At 33.0% G+C, this 20,568-nt stretch overlaps 1 protein-coding gene and 1 long non-coding RNA gene across 4 annotated transcripts in view; both read right to left on the bottom strand.

The window, feature by feature from the left end:
- Positions 1-20,568, bottom strand: part of LOC122565832 (protein pinocchio) — a 58,314-nt gene that overhangs the window by 2,709 nt on the left and 35,037 nt on the right. For 2 of the 3 annotated variants that reach the window (XM_043722233.1, XM_043722234.1), the window contains exons 7-9: positions 7,918-7,990; positions 2,570-2,701; positions 456-585 (exon numbers count right to left, since the gene is read on the bottom strand). In XM_043722233.1, the coding sequence (XP_043578168.1) occupies positions 456-585; positions 2,570-2,701; positions 7,918-7,990 (335 nt within the window). The remainder of the gene's footprint in view (positions 1-455; positions 586-2,569; positions 2,702-7,917; positions 7,991-20,568) is intronic. The other variant, XM_043722235.1, reaches the window with a different exon arrangement.
- LOC122565836 lies at positions 11,276-13,719 on the bottom strand. Its single transcript, XR_006316291.1, has 3 exons — positions 13,506-13,719; positions 11,385-11,570; positions 11,276-11,290 (listed from the first exon to the last, which is right to left on the bottom strand). It is a non-coding gene; the product is annotated as an uncharacterized LOC122565836 (long non-coding RNA).

Raw genomic sequence — 20,568 nt, 5'->3', positions numbered from 1 at the left:
AGCTCAGCATTTATCGACTGCTTCGCATAACCAACTTTTAGAACTTATCGCGAACAAGGCAGTCGTTAATATGACCTTCATGGTAACACGAGGCTATTATAGATGTCATGCGCAAAATCGATAAGAGTACAACTACTCGTCTTACAGCTAATATTGAACATTTGATTAAAACATAAAAATTGATTTTATTATTCTATAATATTCTATATTATGCTTTTTTCTATTTTAATTCCTTGTTGAGACACACCTAACATTATTAAATATGCATATAGTTTTGAAGCTGATGACAAGTTGCATATAATTGTCATTAATTTCATTGTGCTCGGATTAAAAATAAAAGTTTATTTATTTTTCTAAGGGAAGCAGATTTGCATTTCTTATTTCTGCCCTAATGAGTTCTCATTTTACGGCGTTTACAGGGTATATTATAGCTAAGAAAAGAAATAGATATATACCATAGTAAGGTCGCGTTTCCACGAGGTGCGACAACGTCCGTCACAAAGTGGACACGGCCGCTGAAGGGAATAGCCACCGCATTCGCTGCAGTCTAGAGAGACATGTTCTTCGCTCCACGAAACCCCACATCTATAAATAAAAAACGTCTTTGATGAAAGAGTTTATGATGTTTCAGACTTATGAAAGAAGAATCAATTTCTTTGGTATTTATAACGTGGAAAAATATAATATCATAAAATACAAATAATCTGCTTGTCCTCTTTCTGTTAATCAAAATATTAAAAATTATTATTTTATTATCAAATGTATGTTACGTTAATCGAAAAAAGTAACTCAACTGGATAATATAGTCTCTTGGTATCTTATTTCTATAATTATAAAATCATAAGGTGGAAGTAATTGTAAATCCAATAGGTTACGAAAATGTCTTAAGTTCAATCTCAGTGCACTGCATCGTGCGAGCTTTTGAGTACGTACGTACAGCAATACGTAAGTTACATATATATTTCTAAATTTATATAAATTAAATATTAAATTGTCTTATTTCAATAAAATGTATCATACAGAATTCAATAAAATAATATAAAACAAAAAATGTTGTGTATCTATTATTTCCTTACAAAACGAAAGAAACTTTTGGGACAACCTAATATTTATTATGCGTTTAAAGTAAATGTACGACGCTTTGAATATACGTGACATTTAAAAAGATTGTATATATTTTTTTAAGGAATATTTAATTTTCAAGACAGGTATATCTTTAAAAATAATAAAGTTTAAAAAAACGACAATAAAATTGAAAGATTTCTAGAATTTTACAAGGTCGCAGCAAGATTTTCAACCAAATCAACCATTTTGAATCATTCACACCAAAGTACCAGTAACGCAATAATCAGATTCTATTGGAACAATGAATTTCAAGAATTACGGAGTTTAAATCGGACTTCTCCATGGCATTTGATGCGTTTGATACGCGACCAACGTCTAAAACATATTTAATCATCGCGACTCCGGATCATGTCGGATTCTATTACCGACCTATTATTATCGACTCGACGTCAAGACAAGAGTTCAACTTTGCTTAGCCAATTACAAACCGTTCTCAGGATCCTTGCTGTTCACGCTAATACATACACAAGCATATGTTAATGTACATATAAAGCGCGGTCTTAATCACTCTCAATACTCGATCGTCAAGAGAAACGACAGAAATAGCACATACAAGTATGACTTTAAATCGATTACAGAAGTCAATAGCCTAACGAGAGTGTGTAATTCCTAGCTTATATTAAAAATTATACGAAGAAGGACCCAGTCAGGTGCATTATTTCTGATAGCTTCTACTCTTGAGCTAACTACAACATTTATCAATTTCTCTCGTTTAACATGAAGACGTGTAGTGCGACTGTATATATTACTTTTGACGTAACAAATAAGTAACTATCAAATTTCATACACCGTTTTCTTGCTATTGTCGACATGTGCGCTTGACGCAACCTATAGTTTTAGTGTATTTTTAATGTATCTTTTAATGAATTATGGATTAAATTTTGATTTCTAAAACTTTAATATATTTAAGTTGAATACAAAGCAGTTTGCCTTTTATATCTTTAAATTTTCGTATTTTAATGTATTTTGAAATTACCTATTCTTTAAAAATTTAGAACATCCTTATGCTTCAAGTTTTGATGATGGAGAAGTATTCACTATTAAAATTTATTTCTGAATAATTCAATCTATTAAATTTTATAATGAAATCTTCTTAAATTGTAAATGAAAATTTATCATCAAATGTAGATATGAAAAAGTTTCGAGTTAATTTGTATTTCATATTCCCAATTCTAGACTGTTTATTTTCGAAGTTCATAGAAAAAACTTCTAAATTATCTCTACATCAATCGGTCCTGATGGAATTTGACGAGACTTTTTTTAATTACTTTGTTATAACGTGCATATAACGAGAAAAATAATAAAAACGAAGAAGAGCAAGAAAATAATTTTTTTTAACGAAAATTTCTTATTTCTTATTTATTAATTATAATTGTAGCAGAATTAGTTTTCATACGCAACTCTGCACAACAAATTTATAATTTAGAACGGAATGGAAACTCACGTGAAGCAGGAGTTTAGTTGAGCACGAAGTTCCTCAATAGTAAGGATCGTGTCCTGATACTGAGGATGAGATCCTTGGAGGCCATCGTCGACGCTCCCGCATGAACTATGGCAGGATAAAGAGATATTGCTTCTAAAGAAACAAAATAAATGCAGATCTTTAATATAGAGTGCATCAGTTTCCTCGTTAATGTGTATATACTTCATTTAATCTAAACTATAGCTATTATATTTATTATAAATATAGTTATCAAAATGATCGGACTTTTATTGCTTTTTTCAAATATTTAATTTCCTTTCACATTGCCACCATTTTTATATTTTAATTACACTTTTGAACAACCCGCACGAAATAAGTTAGATAATCACAATTATATAATCACTCTTTTATCCTGATATGAATAAACAGCTTTACGTAACGAAGGAAAGAATTTCAAAGGAAGATTAAAATCATTTTGTCAAAGATTACTGTATATAAACACGAATTGTGAATTTCAATCAATTTTTGCACTATTAAATAGGAAAAATATATATTAATAGGACAGTATATGCAGAAGGGAATCTTTTCTGTTAAAAGCATTTTCAATACCATATTCTTCCTATTGAAAAAATACACGGAATTTATAACATGGCACAATTTATCAAACGATCATAGGTAAATTAGATTTTTTAAACTAAAATAGACTGTCAAATATGATTCAACTAAATCGGAAGGCTGTCCTTGAAGATATTCGTACGTTAAACCCGGAAGTTGTCACATGAAAGTTATTTTCTCTTGCAAGTTTTTACCGACCGTTAGGATGTTCACTACTCACGTCAATCGATAATCGGCATACTTTACATAAGCCTCATTCGAAAGATATGTGTTTGCCTTTCTGGCTGTCAGTTGAAATATATGACTACTACTTATAATGAATATAGCAATTAATTATAAACTAGGATACCAAATAAAAGCCAATTTTTCGCAATCGATTAGGACAGGAGCTATCGCGCTGTTCGGGATTTTACGACCGTGTTTTTTCAAAGACCCCTGGGACTCAAACAGTTAATCATCCAATTTAGTAAAAGAAAAAGAAAGAATTAATAGATAACGAAAATTGATTCATATATCGATCAGTAGGCAATTGAACAAGAGTATCAGCTGAAATCTTCCATCCCGCTTATCGTGTTTTGAGTGTTCGTCTACCTAAATCATGATCGTGTGATAATTCTGAACATTCGAGAAAATGGAAAATTGGTGGAACAGAAAAGAAGTAGGAAGAAGGATAATCCACTAAGTATGGATGCATATATATATGTGTTAACATATGCAACATGGAAATCAGGAAGAAAAACGTTCCTTTCACGTGATAGTAACGTGGACGAGCGCGTAATAAGCGTTCGTGTAAGTTTATGCGCATATGAGAAAGAATGACGTGCAAATCTCGGAATCGGTAAATCGAGCTCTACTGTTTTTCTTTTCTACTGCGAACTCATATGGGCTCCAACACTTCAGAATCTTTCAAGGAATCCAGGAGAAGAAAATAAGATGAGAACTGGATAAAACTAGAAAACAGTTGTTTGCATTTTATGCAAAGATTGGTTGCAATATTGGGGTGACTCGTTTGAATATAGGTCATGTTCCTGGCGTCAAGTGACGTATAAGAATCACTTACATGAAATTATAGTTGATCAAGAATAAATGAATTTAATTGATTTTGAAAATGATGTAAATACCCGTTATTATTTAATAAAAAGAGTAACTATATAATAAAAACTTTAATTATTGTTTTTGATATACCTAAGGTTTACGTTAAAAATATTATAATATAAAATATTATAATATTTATATATGTTATAAAACGTATAATATATACGTTTTTATATGCAGTAAAATATAAAGAATAATATGTATGTTAAGATCAAATATAATTTTTTTTATGTTCTTTATAAAATGTGTGAACCATTTATCTCTTTATCAACTTATACGAATCTTAAAACAATAGATTTTGCGGCACTAATCGTGTAAATATAAACCAGTATAATCAATAAGATGAATTGATAAGAATATAAGATAAAAATTTACGAGATACAAACGTTCCATAATTTAGAAATTATTACTTTCTTAATTTATGTTTAGCAATAACAATTTTTGTGCTATAATGTTCTGATTCAGATTTTTCCTACCGAAGTTATGTTTTAATTTATCACGTATACATTTCAAACGTGCTTGGGCTAACAAATTTTTTTTTATTTACATACAAAGCAATTATGGAAATGTAGTCATTTGATTCCATCCCAATCATGAAATATGTTCATTAACTTGAATATTACGTTAATGTATCGACGGGGGTTTCTCGTAAGTATCTTTCTTATCTTATTCAGATTAATCTATTGACATACGCTGCAAACTCCGTACGGTTCACTTTTCTTTCGAGGCTATTGCATTTAAAGAGGCCAACACAAACAAAATAATCTCGTATCATCGACTGCCCTTTGAACGGTGTACAAAAACGTGAAACGAACTTCCATATGCAGCTCACTCATTAAACGGGAATCAACGTGGCTGTGTAGGCTGACGGATCAAACGTCTGCTTCTTTCTCTCTCTCTCTTTCTCTCTTGCGCAGCAATTTCGAGAATTTCCGGCTGGCGCCAAGTATTAATTAATTTGGACGAAACTAAGTGACGCACTGTGAAATACTTCATGGTATATACCATGTGGATACAAGTCTTATGAACTTCTGAACAAAACAATGCACGAAGTTATGTTAAAGCGTTTAATGTCATGAGTTAAAATAGTTATAGCGACAAGCTTAACAAATTTTAAATCGAATATATAAGGATGTTGCAACCAAGTGCTTGGTTAGAGAATTCTTGAGTTGGAAGATTTACGCGCGGATATCATTTCTTTTAATTTACTTTACCTTACTACCTTCTGAAATGTTTTCGGAAAACAGTTTACCAACTACATTTCGTTTGGTATTATTTAATCTATCATCGAAATCCCACCAAAATATTCATGTTTTCAACGCGAGATCTAAAACAAAGAATTCACAAACGACCCAAATAATTTAATTGCTGGTTGAAAAAGTAGTCGTGTCTCACAAGCAAATCAGATCCGGATCCGAATGTCGGTCGAGGTTTCTCTCCCTGTATACTCCGTATACTCGAATAATCCGTCAATAACGGTCTTTCGAAATTCCTACAGCATGCATTTGAATCAGCAATTTGGATATGAAAATAAATTAAAAAGTTTAGAAAAATGGAGAATATAAAAGAGAAAGAAGAGAAGAGAAAGTGCCATTCGTTTTATCGACACGCTGTTCGATCAATTTTTCCTAAACATTTAAAATTCTACTTTAAAACACTTTTAACATTCATCAATTTTCTGGTATATTTATACGTTGCTAGTATTTTTCCTTACTTAATATAAATAATCTGTATCAACATTCATAGGAATTCCACGGTAAAATGTTTTTCAATAGGGGACTGATTTTGATCTTCTTGTCCAGATAACCCATTCAAAACTCCCAGATATTATTGGTAACAAAGTTTTCGATTTGATTCCTTACTTTCTTCTACAAACTGTCGTTGCATATAATCTTCCCACGTCTCTCATTTTCTGAACCTAATCTATCCCTTGATATTAAATTGACACGACGGTAGAGGATCAATATAACAGAAAGATAAATAACTAAATTTGCAAAGTCCGTTATAGAGAACAAAAGAATTAGACCATTATAGAGTCAGACATAAGATTGTTCAAATCGTTCAGAAATAACAAAACAATGCATAGCACACATGACTTTTTACGTTTACCGCAGCTTGTTGTAAGGTATGCATGAAAGCTAAATGTCAGAAAATATATTTTACTTCTAGACATCTTCCAGACAATAAACTGCAACAATGATTTGTACGAAACTACGCAATACTCTACTAGCCTCGAAATAAAACGCAGCAGAACAATAGTATCGGTTCAAATCTAGTGTCTATTACGAGTGATCCAACAATTTCCTTTACTAAGTTGTCCTTCGTGGTTTCCTAGTACAGTAGCGTAACAGGTATAGATGTCGTGGGCACGTCGTTGCATTATGCAAAAACGAAAGAGAGATAGAGATAGAGATAGAGATAGAGATAGAGAGAGAGAGAGAGAGAGAGAGAGAGAGAGAGAGAGAGAGATGCGATTTCTACGAATAACATACCGCTAACAATAATAATTCCGTAAACCGATTCTCTTACTGATTCTGCTGTTTTTAACGTAGTAATGTATGTGTAAATACAGTATGTTCGGTTTAAATACATGTTGGCTACTTTTTTTTGAGATATTAAGAATACAAACAAATTTTGCATGTGATATTTAGTAGAATATTCAAATTTGTATTAAATTCATATTTATAAAAAGTTATGAAGATACATGTGAAAAACGTAAAACGAAGTTGTATATCGTATTGTCATCCCTGTCGGTTTTGTATAGCACAAATGACATTTTTCGAATTTGTCATGAAGTTATGACACAACAAATGTTTCTTGTTCGAAGTTGTACGAATTTCACTTTCTTTTTAATAGTGAATTACATTATGATATAGTAAATATCCTATACCTCTTACAGCGACCATATTATCACATAGGAATTTTCGCCTTGATAAACTTATGTATTCCCTATAATTATATCTGAAGTACTTGTTAAGAATAAACTCTTTCCTTTATTTTCAAATCACTATGAGAAAACGAAAAACTTTTCCCAGCTTTATAATACAATGATGTCAATAAGCAAAAACATATTGATATGCCGCAAATTCGTTGTGTCTTTATATTCAACCTTGAATAAATAGATTATTATTCAAATTTATATTTCACAAATATTTTCGAGTGCACCGTGATATATATACCTAATAAATTAGCATTGATAAAGGTATGTAGTTTCATTCAAAAACGACAGATTGATGCTAAAAATATTTATAAGGGAAGAATTATGTGAATATATTTAAACTGCATATGTACTGTATAGGCACATATCATTCGGTGGAAATCAGAAGCATTATTGGTTGCTTCGCTATGGCTGACTCACCAAAAAATTGGCGATGGTAAAAAATGGATCGATTGAATAAACGAGGCCACAAAGATGTAGTCGTTTTAAAAATGTATCCGCTTCCATGGGATACGATATCGCGATGCGTAACTTAAATTAGAAAAGATTTAGAACCAGGCGAACAAATACAAAAACCTTGTATTTCCCATTTTTTTAAAATTATCAGCAATTGTTCTGTTTAAATAAATGAATTGCATATAAACATATTTGTCTCTTCTACACTTTGCCCAATTCTGTTTATCATAAAATACGATGAACAAAAAATCGTAAAGCAACTCACCCGTGGCGAGAAAGACTCTCAGTAGCTGGTTGCACGGATGTGGTTACAGACATGTTATTTTGATGCGTTACAACTGCAATAGAAAAGAATCCACATTAATTAGCATGCACTCAAGGGGGTAATCAAGGACGTCAAAGAAAGGAATCCCCGAGAGAATTCCACAATATGTAAACAAGGCTCGCTGGAAATCCATTGGTAGGAAAGGAAAGGTCTTCAAGTTGACGAACGAATATAGTATGTGGAACACACGAACGCGAATTGCGAAGGACATCCACGATAAGTTTCACCGTCGATCTCTCACCTTGGCACGAAATAGCCACTTTTACTTTCCCCGTGAGAAAAGAAAGCCAAACGATCGCAGTACTCGCTCTGAATCCTTTATTTTGACCAATCCGAGTTTCCACGACGTAATAGATTATGTAATTTGTTTTACAGCTATACTTCCTTACACGGAAACAATTTCTTTGTCAATAGAGCAATGAAGGTATCGCATACAGTATAGGATATGTTGATGGTTTACAAAACTAAAATTTATAACTATAGAGAAATTAAGTATATGCATATATGAATAAATAGCAACGTGAGAATAATTTTGGTGATATAATAGAAGTCAAAATAATGCAAAGAGAAACTGTATAAATATAGGAGAACGAGTAAATAAAATTTAAAATACTTTAAAGAATAATTTGATATATTTTGTGCCATTCTATCTTTGCTGCTATATTTGCTTCAAAATGTACTATGTTAAAAGTCGTTATATTATGCGATAAAAAATCAATGTAGAAAAGACTTTATAACGGTAATAATTCTAAAACAAGATCCCAGTATGGATACAAGGTCATGAGGGAATGCCAAGGATTTTATCATTGACACACTGACAATGCGTGGTGGATTTCATTATCAAACAGCCACGCAAGTGCCTTGATTTATTCTTAGAAAAGAAAAGCAAGGTAAGAAAATTGGTAACTTATTTGATGCCATTGAAATAAAACCGACGATTTCCCTTTAAATAATCATTTCTGAAATATCTTATTTTGATGATACTCTTAAGCCTGACTCAAAACTCGCTTGAAATAAAACATTGACTTCATTACATGATTATTTCACTGTTTTGGTCATGAATACTTTTGCCACACGCGGAAAACACGTACTTACATCTGAATGAAAGTCATTACAAGTCATTTTAAAATGAATTATCTGTTTCGTTATACGATACCTATTTCACAATTACAAAGTAAACCTTTATTCGATTGTGCAAAATACCACGTCATACGTGGCATATGCGTGCTGTTTGAGTTTTATTATGAAAAGCTTTCACGTGTATCAGTCAAAAACATGTGTTTAACTCTGCTATTAAATAATTGTTAAATAAAAGGATGTTATATGTATTAGTAGTAACACCGATATTATTTTTTCATAATACATATAAGATAATTACTATAATTACTATAAATACAATTTGTACGTGTGGCTTACACAAATGATTTCTTCATTAAAATTCGAATATTGAAGGTCCTATTTTCGATACGTGGTGTTGGATCAAAGCACTTTCATGCAGAAAACTGCGTCGTGGCTGAAATTTCCAATGAAACGTAAATATGACGTAGTAGGGAATATACCCGTGAATCGAACGGTTACGCGATAAAATAATGACGTAGTAGGGAATATACCCGTGAATCGAACGGTTACGCGATAAAATAATGACGTAGCATGTAATCGAATTATTTATGACGTATTTTGTTACAACAATATTATGACGCATTAAATACAATTTCTTTGGGTACGGATGTTACGTTTGAGACTTTTAATTGTTCATAAATTCATTTTATATGTTGACTATAAGTAAATTGCAAATATTTACGAAATTGCAATCGTTACAACAATGGAAAAAGTTCTTAAAAACGTACGTTTAAAATACAGTTCTAAAGATATTAATATGTATGTGTACCTTCACAAAAATGCAGATGATTATCTTAAAATTTCTAGGAAAACTTTACATAAATATCTAAAACGATTTGGAAACTTCACGTACGTGAGTAAACGTACCCCAACGCGGTTTAAATAAAATATATTCTCGATTATTCGACATAAGGAAACTTCGAAAAGTCACGGTGGCAGGTTGACGAAATGAGTTAAAACATCGCCGTGAATGAAAATCCAACCACTTTGCCGCCTTTTACTCTCTTCACGTGACGAGCCTCTAAGATTAGTTTTTGCTTTCACCTCTTTCAGGCCATTAGTTTAGAGTTATGTTAGAGGAAAACAGGGTTTGCGAACTGCTGCCAGGTATTCCGAGATGTAGCCGAGGCACCATTCCATGTGATCATGTATTTTTATTCTATCGGTAGACCAGAATAGAAGAGCCTTAAGAAAGAGGTGTGCAAGTAATGGCAGTATGGACGCTATGCGGCTACCAAAGTAGTCTGAGGTCGTTGGCTACGTTCGAACTCGAATGCGTCCTCGAGTACGAAGCCAATTCTGTTTGACCCTTTGTGCTATTTTATGTAATTAAAACATCAAACTGCTAAATTAAACTTTCTAACATATTATATATTATGCATAATGTTCATGATTATTCATTTCAACAAAAAGGATAAAAACGTTTCATTTGTTTCATTTCGAAAATGTTCTTTCGTTCATTCTTCATATTCCTTTCTCCTACGTTGTTTGAAGGAAACACGTACCCAGTAGTATGTATATACGTCATAGGCGGAAGCGGATGTATGTTTTACGTAGTATGCTGCTGTTCTCCACTTCTTTCACAAGTGCGCAAAGGGCCAACCTAAGTGCGTGGCCCGTGAAGGGCTTTTCACCCTCGTTGTCTGTGGTTGCGTATATCGTGACTCAAGACGATTCCATTCGAAATAACGCTCGAACTAACGAAGATAAAATCTGTCGAGAAACAATATAAGGGATCTTCCTTTATTTTTATTGGTTTAATTTACTTTAGAATAATTTATTTTATTCTCTCATTATTTAAATAAAATTCATCAAATCGATAGTTGTATAGTTGCTTATTGAATATTTTTTGCGAACAAAATTCTTTGTTAAATGTTGGCTTGAATCTCTCGTTTAGTTTGATCTTTCTACGCTTCAAAGCCATCAGAATTATTTTCTTTTGCGTATTTCCTAATAATTCTACAAAAAATAGTTAATTAAAACAATTATTAAAAATTGTTGAAATAATTATTCTTCGATGAAATCTTTTCTCATTGACTTTATCTTACGATTACACAATTTTGTATCATTACAATATAGATGTACTATATCAATACTAAATGTGCCTTTTTTGTCTCTATCGAATGAAATGTGAACAAAATTTATCAAATTATAAAAGAGACGTAGCATCAATTTTATGAATATTCATCAGCTCCTGTGAAATTATTCATAATTAATTGAGGAAAAACCATTATCTCCTATTGTCACTAATTAATGTCTTATTTAGAACAACACTTGTCTCCAGATACCTTATACGTTCGCGTTCCGGCGAGGGGTTGAAACGAGGCCAACAACCCTCGAGGTCGTGACTGTCTCTCGGGATGCAAGGGGAGGGAGACTGAATTCGAGATATCGATCGACCTCGTCGACTACTGTGGCTAAACTCCCACGCGGATGCGTGGCTACGGAGCGAATGCAGAATCAGGTCGTTTCAACTACGATATACAGAACGGAAATACATATTTATACACGAAATTTAATTGATATATCTTCATTTTACGATTTTCTGTTTGAAAACAGAACACGGCAAAAAAGCTTTGTTTATCGATTGCATATGTCGCATGTTTAATCAATGAAAAAATATTAATGTAATAGCCTTTAACATGTATCTAAATATATTTTATATTGTACAAAGATCATCGAATTAAAATGGTTTGATAACAATGAATAAGTTAACCAATCAAACTTTCGTAATCACAAGAACAGATGATGAACGGATAGCTATATACAGATAATAATTATGTGAAATGAAACGTCCACGTTGATCGCGTGACAAGAAAATAATTGAAACTACATTGACTTTATATAATTGCAACGTTTGAATTATCGCAAAGTGGCAACATTGCAAGGACCCTTCGGTTGCATAATATTCGAGCACTGGACAAAGAGATAGGAAGATACAGTTTCCTTCTTCAATTAACAAATACTAAATACGGTAACGGAATCAAAGATACAGCTGCATAAGGAATCAAAAGTTTCCCTGGTAAGAGAGATCATATTACAAACATCATGGCTCCCAACGAGGAGTTAATATAAGAAAAATGTAAGTTACAGCCTTTGCAAATATTTATTAAAGTGAAAACAGAAAACTTAATTGTGTTTTAAAATATTTTACGATAGGAGAACCGGACGATGTAATCTTCGTGAAATTCCAGTTAGAGCAGATTTTATGAGAAATAATGAGCAAAAGTCACTTTGAACTACATATGTAAATTTGAACTTAATCAAATAAGAAATATTGATGAATTTATGACGAATGTAATTTAAGTTTAAAAATATGACATATAATAACCCGGAAAATTTTACTACAAATTTTTTTAAAGGAATAAGAGCAATACTGCTAAACGCAAAGTTAGCCCTCCTTGTATTACCGCATTTTACGTTTTTAAAACGGCCAACGAAATGTATGAAGCGACATTGTATGTACGAAATGGTCAGGAATGTAACGAAGCGTTAACAGGATTGAGAAATTAAAATTCCACCTCTGGAATTCGCCGTCACTGGTGTAACGGGTTTCCAGCGAGCCTTTGCACAAACAAACGAACTAAGTAACATGGAGGTATGACCTCGTTTATCGTCCATCGACAATTCTTCGCAAAATTAACCACTCACCCAAGTGTCCGTTCGTCGATCGAAACACGCAACGCAAACATTTCAAACTCTCGGAACGGTACCAACGTTATAATCGAAAATAGTTAAAGAACTAATACGTTTTTCTTTTCTTTTCGATAATTATAAATATCAAAATCCTGATATTTCGATTATGAAACTTTGCTATTATAGCATTTGAAAAAGTTTGTATGGCAATAGTAGTTAGATCGCCGACACGAAACGGTCAAAACTTTCGTCGATACATGACTGTTGGGCGTTAGACAGAAGAACCAATCTGAAGTTAGTCACGCAGCTCAACGTCCAGAGTATTGATTCCCACGCCACGTTCTTTTCTTCGCTTTCTTTGCATGTGTCGCTTCTGCCTCCCTTCTCCGCGGTGAAACCACCCTTTTTATTACATTCTTACTTTTCAAAGCGAAACTCTGCCACTTTCTGTGCAAACGAATATCACGAACACGTTCGACGTGAAAAGAAAATCTTGCTGCTTGTCGTGCTTTCTTAAAAGGAAGGCATGGTGAAAGCATGGTCGAGTGCGATCTTCCAATACAAAGAAAGCGAAGACCAAAGAACTTTATTATAAACGCCGCATCACACTTCGATTCGACATTCGTGTTTCATCGCATCGAACATCAGTCCGAACTTTCCTACACACAGATTTCCATGCACACTGTTTTTCTAACACAATTGCAACGCGATTTGCGACGCTTGTAATGCGGATTAGCGTACGCATGGTAACGTGTAGAATCTGTATAACTTACATTTCGCAGAGAAAACTGGACGGCAGACGAAGTATAACGGTATTCGCACTGTCTTTCACTTGATTCTCGAACTTTGATGTGATACAATGGTCAGAAATATAAAATATCGAAGCTTGACGAAAACAGACGGTTACGAATTTAGTACAAAAATTGAAGCTAGTTAACGAAGAAAATGTACCGTCACGACGTCAAGTTTCAAGTCTGACTGAAGATACCCACGGTCGCGCAGGGGCCTTTTATAACTGCGGTGTGGGTTGGGCAGCGTGGCAATCGCCGGACGGCGAAATAGAGGGGAGAGAGGAAAACCGAGGCAGAAAACCCCATCTGCGCAACTAACAATAATGCAACTATGTGTATGTATATACATGTGTCTGCTTAAGCTTGCTGTGACGAGCAACAGAGGGGCAGCGATTCTCTGCTCGTGGCGCCGGCGTGTACGGGCACATGGTAGTAAATAAATTATGAACAGTTAGTACGATAACGAATTTTATCTCTGATGAATTCTATAGGCCCAATGCCCAATGTCCATGCAGATAGCATAGAAATACTGATCTTCGCATTCCGTAAGCAAATTTTTAAAATTTCATTTAAAAATACATTATATTTTATGCTATTAGAGTTTCACAATATCATTTGTTTGCGCATTCTGAATTTTCAATTTTGCGTAGGTTTAGCTGTATAGAGTATGCTGTATGCAACTGACAGATCCCGAATACAGCTGGATGCAAGAACTCTAGAGAACGAAAGGCGTTTGTCACGTGTTTACACACCCTTTCAAATTGTGCGGAGAAGAAGAGAAACGTAGGTTTATCTTTAACGTTAAAATGTCACCGCCCTCGGTGTTGCATTTATAAGCGTACGTACGTTGAGTTACCTTTGCAGATTAGACGCGACAGAGATTCTCAGTTCAGCATTACATTATTGGTTATCTATATCGATTTTCTATAGTCTTCATGTTCACTGTATTTAAAAGGACAAAGAAAAGAATAAATTCTCCCTTTTCGCAGGAATCATTCGTACACATGTGCTCGTTACAGATTGAAATTACTTATATTTATATTAACTGCACTATTTCCACTAAGAATACTGACATCTTGAGACATTTTCCATTCAGCCTAAAATGTCGGATCCCAATTTTTGTTTTTCTTTTCGATTTACTAAATTAGTATTACGAGAAACGTGTATTTTCATTAAATTCAAGATTCTTAATTTATTCTTATCAGTTTTGATGAAAACATTGTTATAAACATACGATAATATAAACTACAATATAAATAAAAATCGTTTAATCTCTCTCCTCTACGAACTCCTCTAGTAAAGTAATATTGATCATCCAGTTGCAGTTTACCAACAATAACTATACATTTATGGGAAATCTAAACGTGTAAAAATATACAAAATGTGCATAATATGCAAAAATATATAACATATTCAGAGTAAAATATTTGTTATAAGTTATAATATTTGAAAATGAGACAAATCTGTATTTCGTTACAATACAATGGCTACATAAAAAGCCGGATGATACAAGCAGTTAAACTTAAATATTAAAAATAAACACCAGATTTATTTATACACTGTTTAAGAGAGACCACCCCATTATGATTTATGCATGAATCATTTAAAGAATGCCGAATCATATTAGAATAATCGGATGTAATGAAAGTCTTGGTATGTATGCATTCTCGCGTTGGTTGATAAAAAAATGCATAAGCCAAAAGTTACATGAATCTAGCATGTATGGATTAAACTGATTCATAGTTGGCAACATATCTTTGATCGCATTGAGTCAAGCAATGAACAATTCCAAGGAAATCGTAGGCGTTTTCGATCAACGTGGGTCTGTTCACTTTGTAGAATGTAAGTGAAAAAGATTGAATTGATACGGTATAAATAAGCATAATGATAATTTATAATGCCGATTTTAATGCTTTATTTAACATAATTGACGCATAGGACTGCTTTTAGTAGAGTGCTTGTCTTAGGAAAGAGTATATATATATATTGTATATGAAGTACTTTCTTATGTTTTCCAATAATGTTACGTTTATGCAACTTATACACATTATTCCATTATCCTTTATCCTTAATGGATTAAAAACGAAGTCTCTTACATTAAAATAACTCTATATTTTAAGAATCCCTTTCAGACGATTAGATCTTATTCTTATTCAGATCTCCCTAAAATAGTCTTGAAATGTATATACACCTTTCTGCATATCTATGCTTTGACTTATAGATATCTACCTCTTTTCACGATCCAACCGCAACATTTTCAGTATATTTATTTACTCGTAGCTGACATTGCTCCCAACCATTCGTGTGAAATATATTTTTCAGGTTCAGGTTAAGAATAACATAGGCATGAATGAGTTTTCCTCGTCGATGTTCTTGGCATTCGTGACTTTTTCACCTACGTGATACTCGTCAGCACAGATTCCATTCGTTCAAACGTCCTGCAAAGGTTAAACGTTTGCTTGTTGCGTCGCGTCGACCCAATCGCGCATCCAATCACGCGCTATCCTGAAAGATTTCACCTTTCTAATAACGTTGTTCGACAACCCTCGACTGATTTGTTGATGGTTTGAAACATCTATTGACGTCTGAACGTATCCGCGATTATGATTTTGTCACACAGTGGGGTAGTTCGATGTAAAAAAAACAGACGCATATGTATAAGCAATTTGTGTAGCACACATGCATTTCGAAGATTGTAGGATTGAAGGTCACCAGAAAAATCTCGCACACGTGGAATCAGACGATTCTACGATATCTTAGCTAGCACGTGTCGCTTTTGACAGATATGAATCCACGAGTTACAGATTAGTTGAGAGAAGAGCGTGGAAAAATTGTATCTTGCTTGCTAATTGGATGAAGCGCTGCGCCGGTTTAATCCGACGCAACCGACGCTGATGATGGCTGCCAAATCACGCCCACGTGCGATTTCGCCGACGCCAGTTAAATCTCACGGTGCTGCTGTTTCTGTTTGAGTAGTCAGTTTCACTGCTCTGCTAGGCTTTGGTCAGTTTGAGTTTTCAAGAGATTGTGTTGGTTCGAAAGCTTTTTATAACCGCATATCAAACGGTTTATTTGAATTTTCCAATACATTTTCTTCCTAAATTAATTTTCCATTTTTTATTTACGCTTGATATCGCTATTACTTAATGAACACACACATATAGACACCTTCGAAATAAGCAGCTCCATTAAAATTTCAATCAATTAATCTCATCGTTTTACAGAACTACCTATTAGTTAAAATTTATTTTTACGACATGCAAAGATATGTTAATACGAAAAAAATTTCATGCTTAATGTGTTAAATCTGCTTTATATTCTATAAGAAATGTCTATCCTATTTTATTGAAATAATGGAATTTCTACCTTATATGTAAAATGATCATCGTGGAGAGAGAGAGGGAGAGAGAGAGGAAAAGGGAGAGTTATTTTATTGTGCATAAAGAAAATTAATCTACTATTGCATTGATAATAATTTAATAATTTATAAGATCTAAATAATCAAAGCACAAGTCTAAATTGATGAACAAACGTAAATATCATTTGAGTATGAAGAATAACATTTGAAAAACTGTCAAAATCTATCTTTCATCATATCATCATATCGTAACATTCGTTCAAATAAATTATTTTGCTTGATCTAATGAAGTCACTCTATTTTATCCAGAAAAAGAATCTTATTTTTTTATGTAACGGAGATGTACAAAGAAACAAATAAATCTATTTACAACGAAATTGTCTAGAAATAATACAATAACATCAATGGCGTGCAATAGCAAAATTAAGTAAATAAATTTGTTTTTTCGTAACGTGTATGCTCTGTACCAGAGCGGGCTAGAATATAATAATAACAATGATAATAATAATAAATAATTCGACCGCATATTCGAACATATAATTACAAATGTTTGGAAAACACTTGCGTCACGCTAACTCTAGGTTACTGACTTATGTAAATTTCTAGAATAACGCAACAGCCACAGATACACAGCTAACGGCGATCGCTTATGCTCGTTTGCGATAAAGACGACGCAATTATCCTTAATGTTTAATAAATACCCGCATTTTGCATCGATTTTTATGAATGAATGATTACCAACAGTGGTACGTCGCGTCGTTGCAATCCGGGAATATTCCAAGAAATCGTCAACATAATCACGTTATTAATGATACTATAGTTATGTTTTAATCGTTATCAATGACTGGCCTTCTTCTGTGTCCTGTCAGGTGAATGAAGTTAGCGATGCAAGCAATTTTTGTTTCGCAATTGTAACAAAGTGAACGCGAATATAGTAAAAATTAAAAGTGAAACAGAGTAATAACATTGTGGTGTGAATCGAACACGATAGAGAGCAGATATTATTCGATATCTTTTACGTGAGTGAAGGATAGGTTTCTAAGATACTTGGGATGTTTGATAAAACAAGGAGAAGAGCCTTAGTATTTAGTTGTTAAACGAACAAATTAAAAATTAAGAATTGATGATCTTATGATTAATTCCTTTCAATCGTAAGAATTATCAAATAAAAATTTTGTATTGACAGTGCATCGCAATTTTCTTCTGATAATTATGTGTACGTAAAAATTCGCTTGGTATAACAGACTAAATAGAGGAAATATTTTCAATAACAAACGTGTTTTCCATTGTTTGACACGATATGCTACGCGTACGAAGCAACTGTCATCGTTTCATCATAATATTAAAAATAACACAATTTTCGAGCGCAGTCAACACCTGCTTCCTTATTTCTCCGAGGAATAATTAGTTTACACGTTGTTAATCAGTCGCGTCGATCGCGTTATCGTTATCGTTCACGGCGAGCAATTGTTTAAACAACATCGTTCGAACCAGGAATCACGCAGCCTCGGAATTTTTAATGTAAACGCGTTGCTGACGTCAGTATCGAATTATTCTCGATAATTCAACAGTAGTACGTATGAATTACGTATGACACGGAAATCGCATATTGTGCCATAAAACTAATGGGCATGACGTGAGAGTTGCGTGTTGAAAAATCTATGTACACACCGAGATTTTTGTGGCAGTTGATAAACCTTTGTGTAACGACTTAGGATTGAGTAACACGCAGGGTTTGTTGAATAATTTCATGATGATCAGAGTGAAAAATGATTTAATTAGATATGTAAATATAAAACTAAAGAAAATAAATATAGAACTTTCAATATCCGAGCATGTACTGTCCATTTGCTATACGTTCCATTATTCGGATGTTTCATTATTTAATATTCGAAATATAAAATTATTATGATATGCGTTAATATGAAAATAGTAGGGATGTGCGGATACCTGAGCCTGTGGTCTGGTCGGATGGGATTCTGAAAGTTTGCCTGACATATAAAAATGTTTGAGTACACGCAATTTCAGGAGCCGATATTGCGTTCGGGGCATGGTTTTCTGTCTTACTTTAAATTAGATCTCAAAATATCAAATAGTAAACGTATATAAACGTAGTATACGATGCTACAAATATGGACAATGAACAAGACAAATAAGAAACATTTTAGAATGTTGGAAACAGCAAATATACCACAAAAGTTATAAAAATATTGACCATTCGAAGAGTTTTCATTCTGAAAAGTTAGAATAGTTTGAAATCTTTCTTTTTCCTAAAAAACATTTAGATAATAAGTAAAAATTAAATTAATTGTAGACGAGAAATGGAATATATTCCTTAATTTTCGTCGGTTGTAAATCTTTTAAAAGTGACTCGTAGAAAGCACTGTCATTTCCACGAGTTCTCGGTGAACAACTTATTCGACAGACTTACATATGCACCAGAGTCTGCGTAACTCTAACGCAAATATCACATGCTTGCTACTCGAGCATAGAATGCAAATAAATTTAAGCAAGATAACTTGATGTAATTATTCACGATTCGTATTAACGTATGATAACATCATGTGGATGGAGATAGTCTCGTGACTTGTGACGCGAACACTTGTACTTTTGTGCTAGGTTTATTAACTTACTAACAAGATACTGTCACTTTCGAAGTCGAACATTATTAAGCCATGTATTGAATAAACGTTAATACAGATATGAGCAAGAACGTGTATATTTAATGAAAATGTGAATTAATTTAATATGTTTTAAAAATTCGGAATAAGCTGAATTTGAAGAACAAATATGTTTCATATTACTTAATAGAGAACTAAAATTTGTTTTTCTTCCTATTATGCTATTTTTAATTCTTACATAAAATGTTAAAATACTGTATAATTGATAAAGCTTGCTTTGAATTTTGTTCTAGTATCCTAAAACATCTGTTGACAATTAAATTCTCTGTTTTGTTGTATTCATTAAATTATCAATATCATTAAATTATGCTTACTTTTTACTCTTTATCACGTCGAACAGTAAATATCATGTATCAAATTATAAATATAAGTATATAAAAATATAGGCATATAAAACTTAACAAATCAATATGAATTACTTCATAAATTACTACGTCCACGCTGATGTAATATTTAGCCTTAATATAAATAGAAACATCAGATCAAAACAAATTTCATCAATTTTTTTTTTTTTTTTTTAATTATATTGTTTATTTTTAATTTTACAATTTGTCCAGTGGGACATTAGGTAAAATGTTATAACATATGATTGAATAGCATGTGGATGGTTACTCCCAGCGGGGTGCCATCTTCGCGTTTTTTAGTTTATATCCTTTATGAGATCAGCTGGGTGTTTCCTTTTTAGTCTTCTTTCTATTCTTGCGTTGATCGTTTCCGTAGCCAGCCTGTTTGGGTGTGTTGTTATTCTTTCTCTGTACCTTTCCGCGTATCTGGTGATCTCCTCCTTGAGTATTCCCAGGTCCTTGAGTTGGTATTCCCAGGTCCTTCCGTATATCCTCGTTTCTAACGTACCATGGGGCGTTTACTATTGTTCTCAGAATTTTTGATTGTAATGTCTCTATTTTGTTTATATGGCTCTTTGCTGCTGTCCCCCATAGTGGTATTCCGTATGTCCAGATTGGTTTTATAATTGTTTTATATATTTTAAGTTTATTTTCTATGCTTA

The sequence above is a fragment of the Bombus pyrosoma genome, linkage group LG3 (genome assembly GCF_014825855.1).
Source record: "Bombus pyrosoma isolate SC7728 linkage group LG3, ASM1482585v1, whole genome shotgun sequence".
Lineage (NCBI taxonomy): Eukaryota > Metazoa > Arthropoda > Insecta > Hymenoptera > Apidae > Bombus > Bombus pyrosoma.
This window is presented reverse-complemented; position numbering and strand designations above follow the sequence as displayed.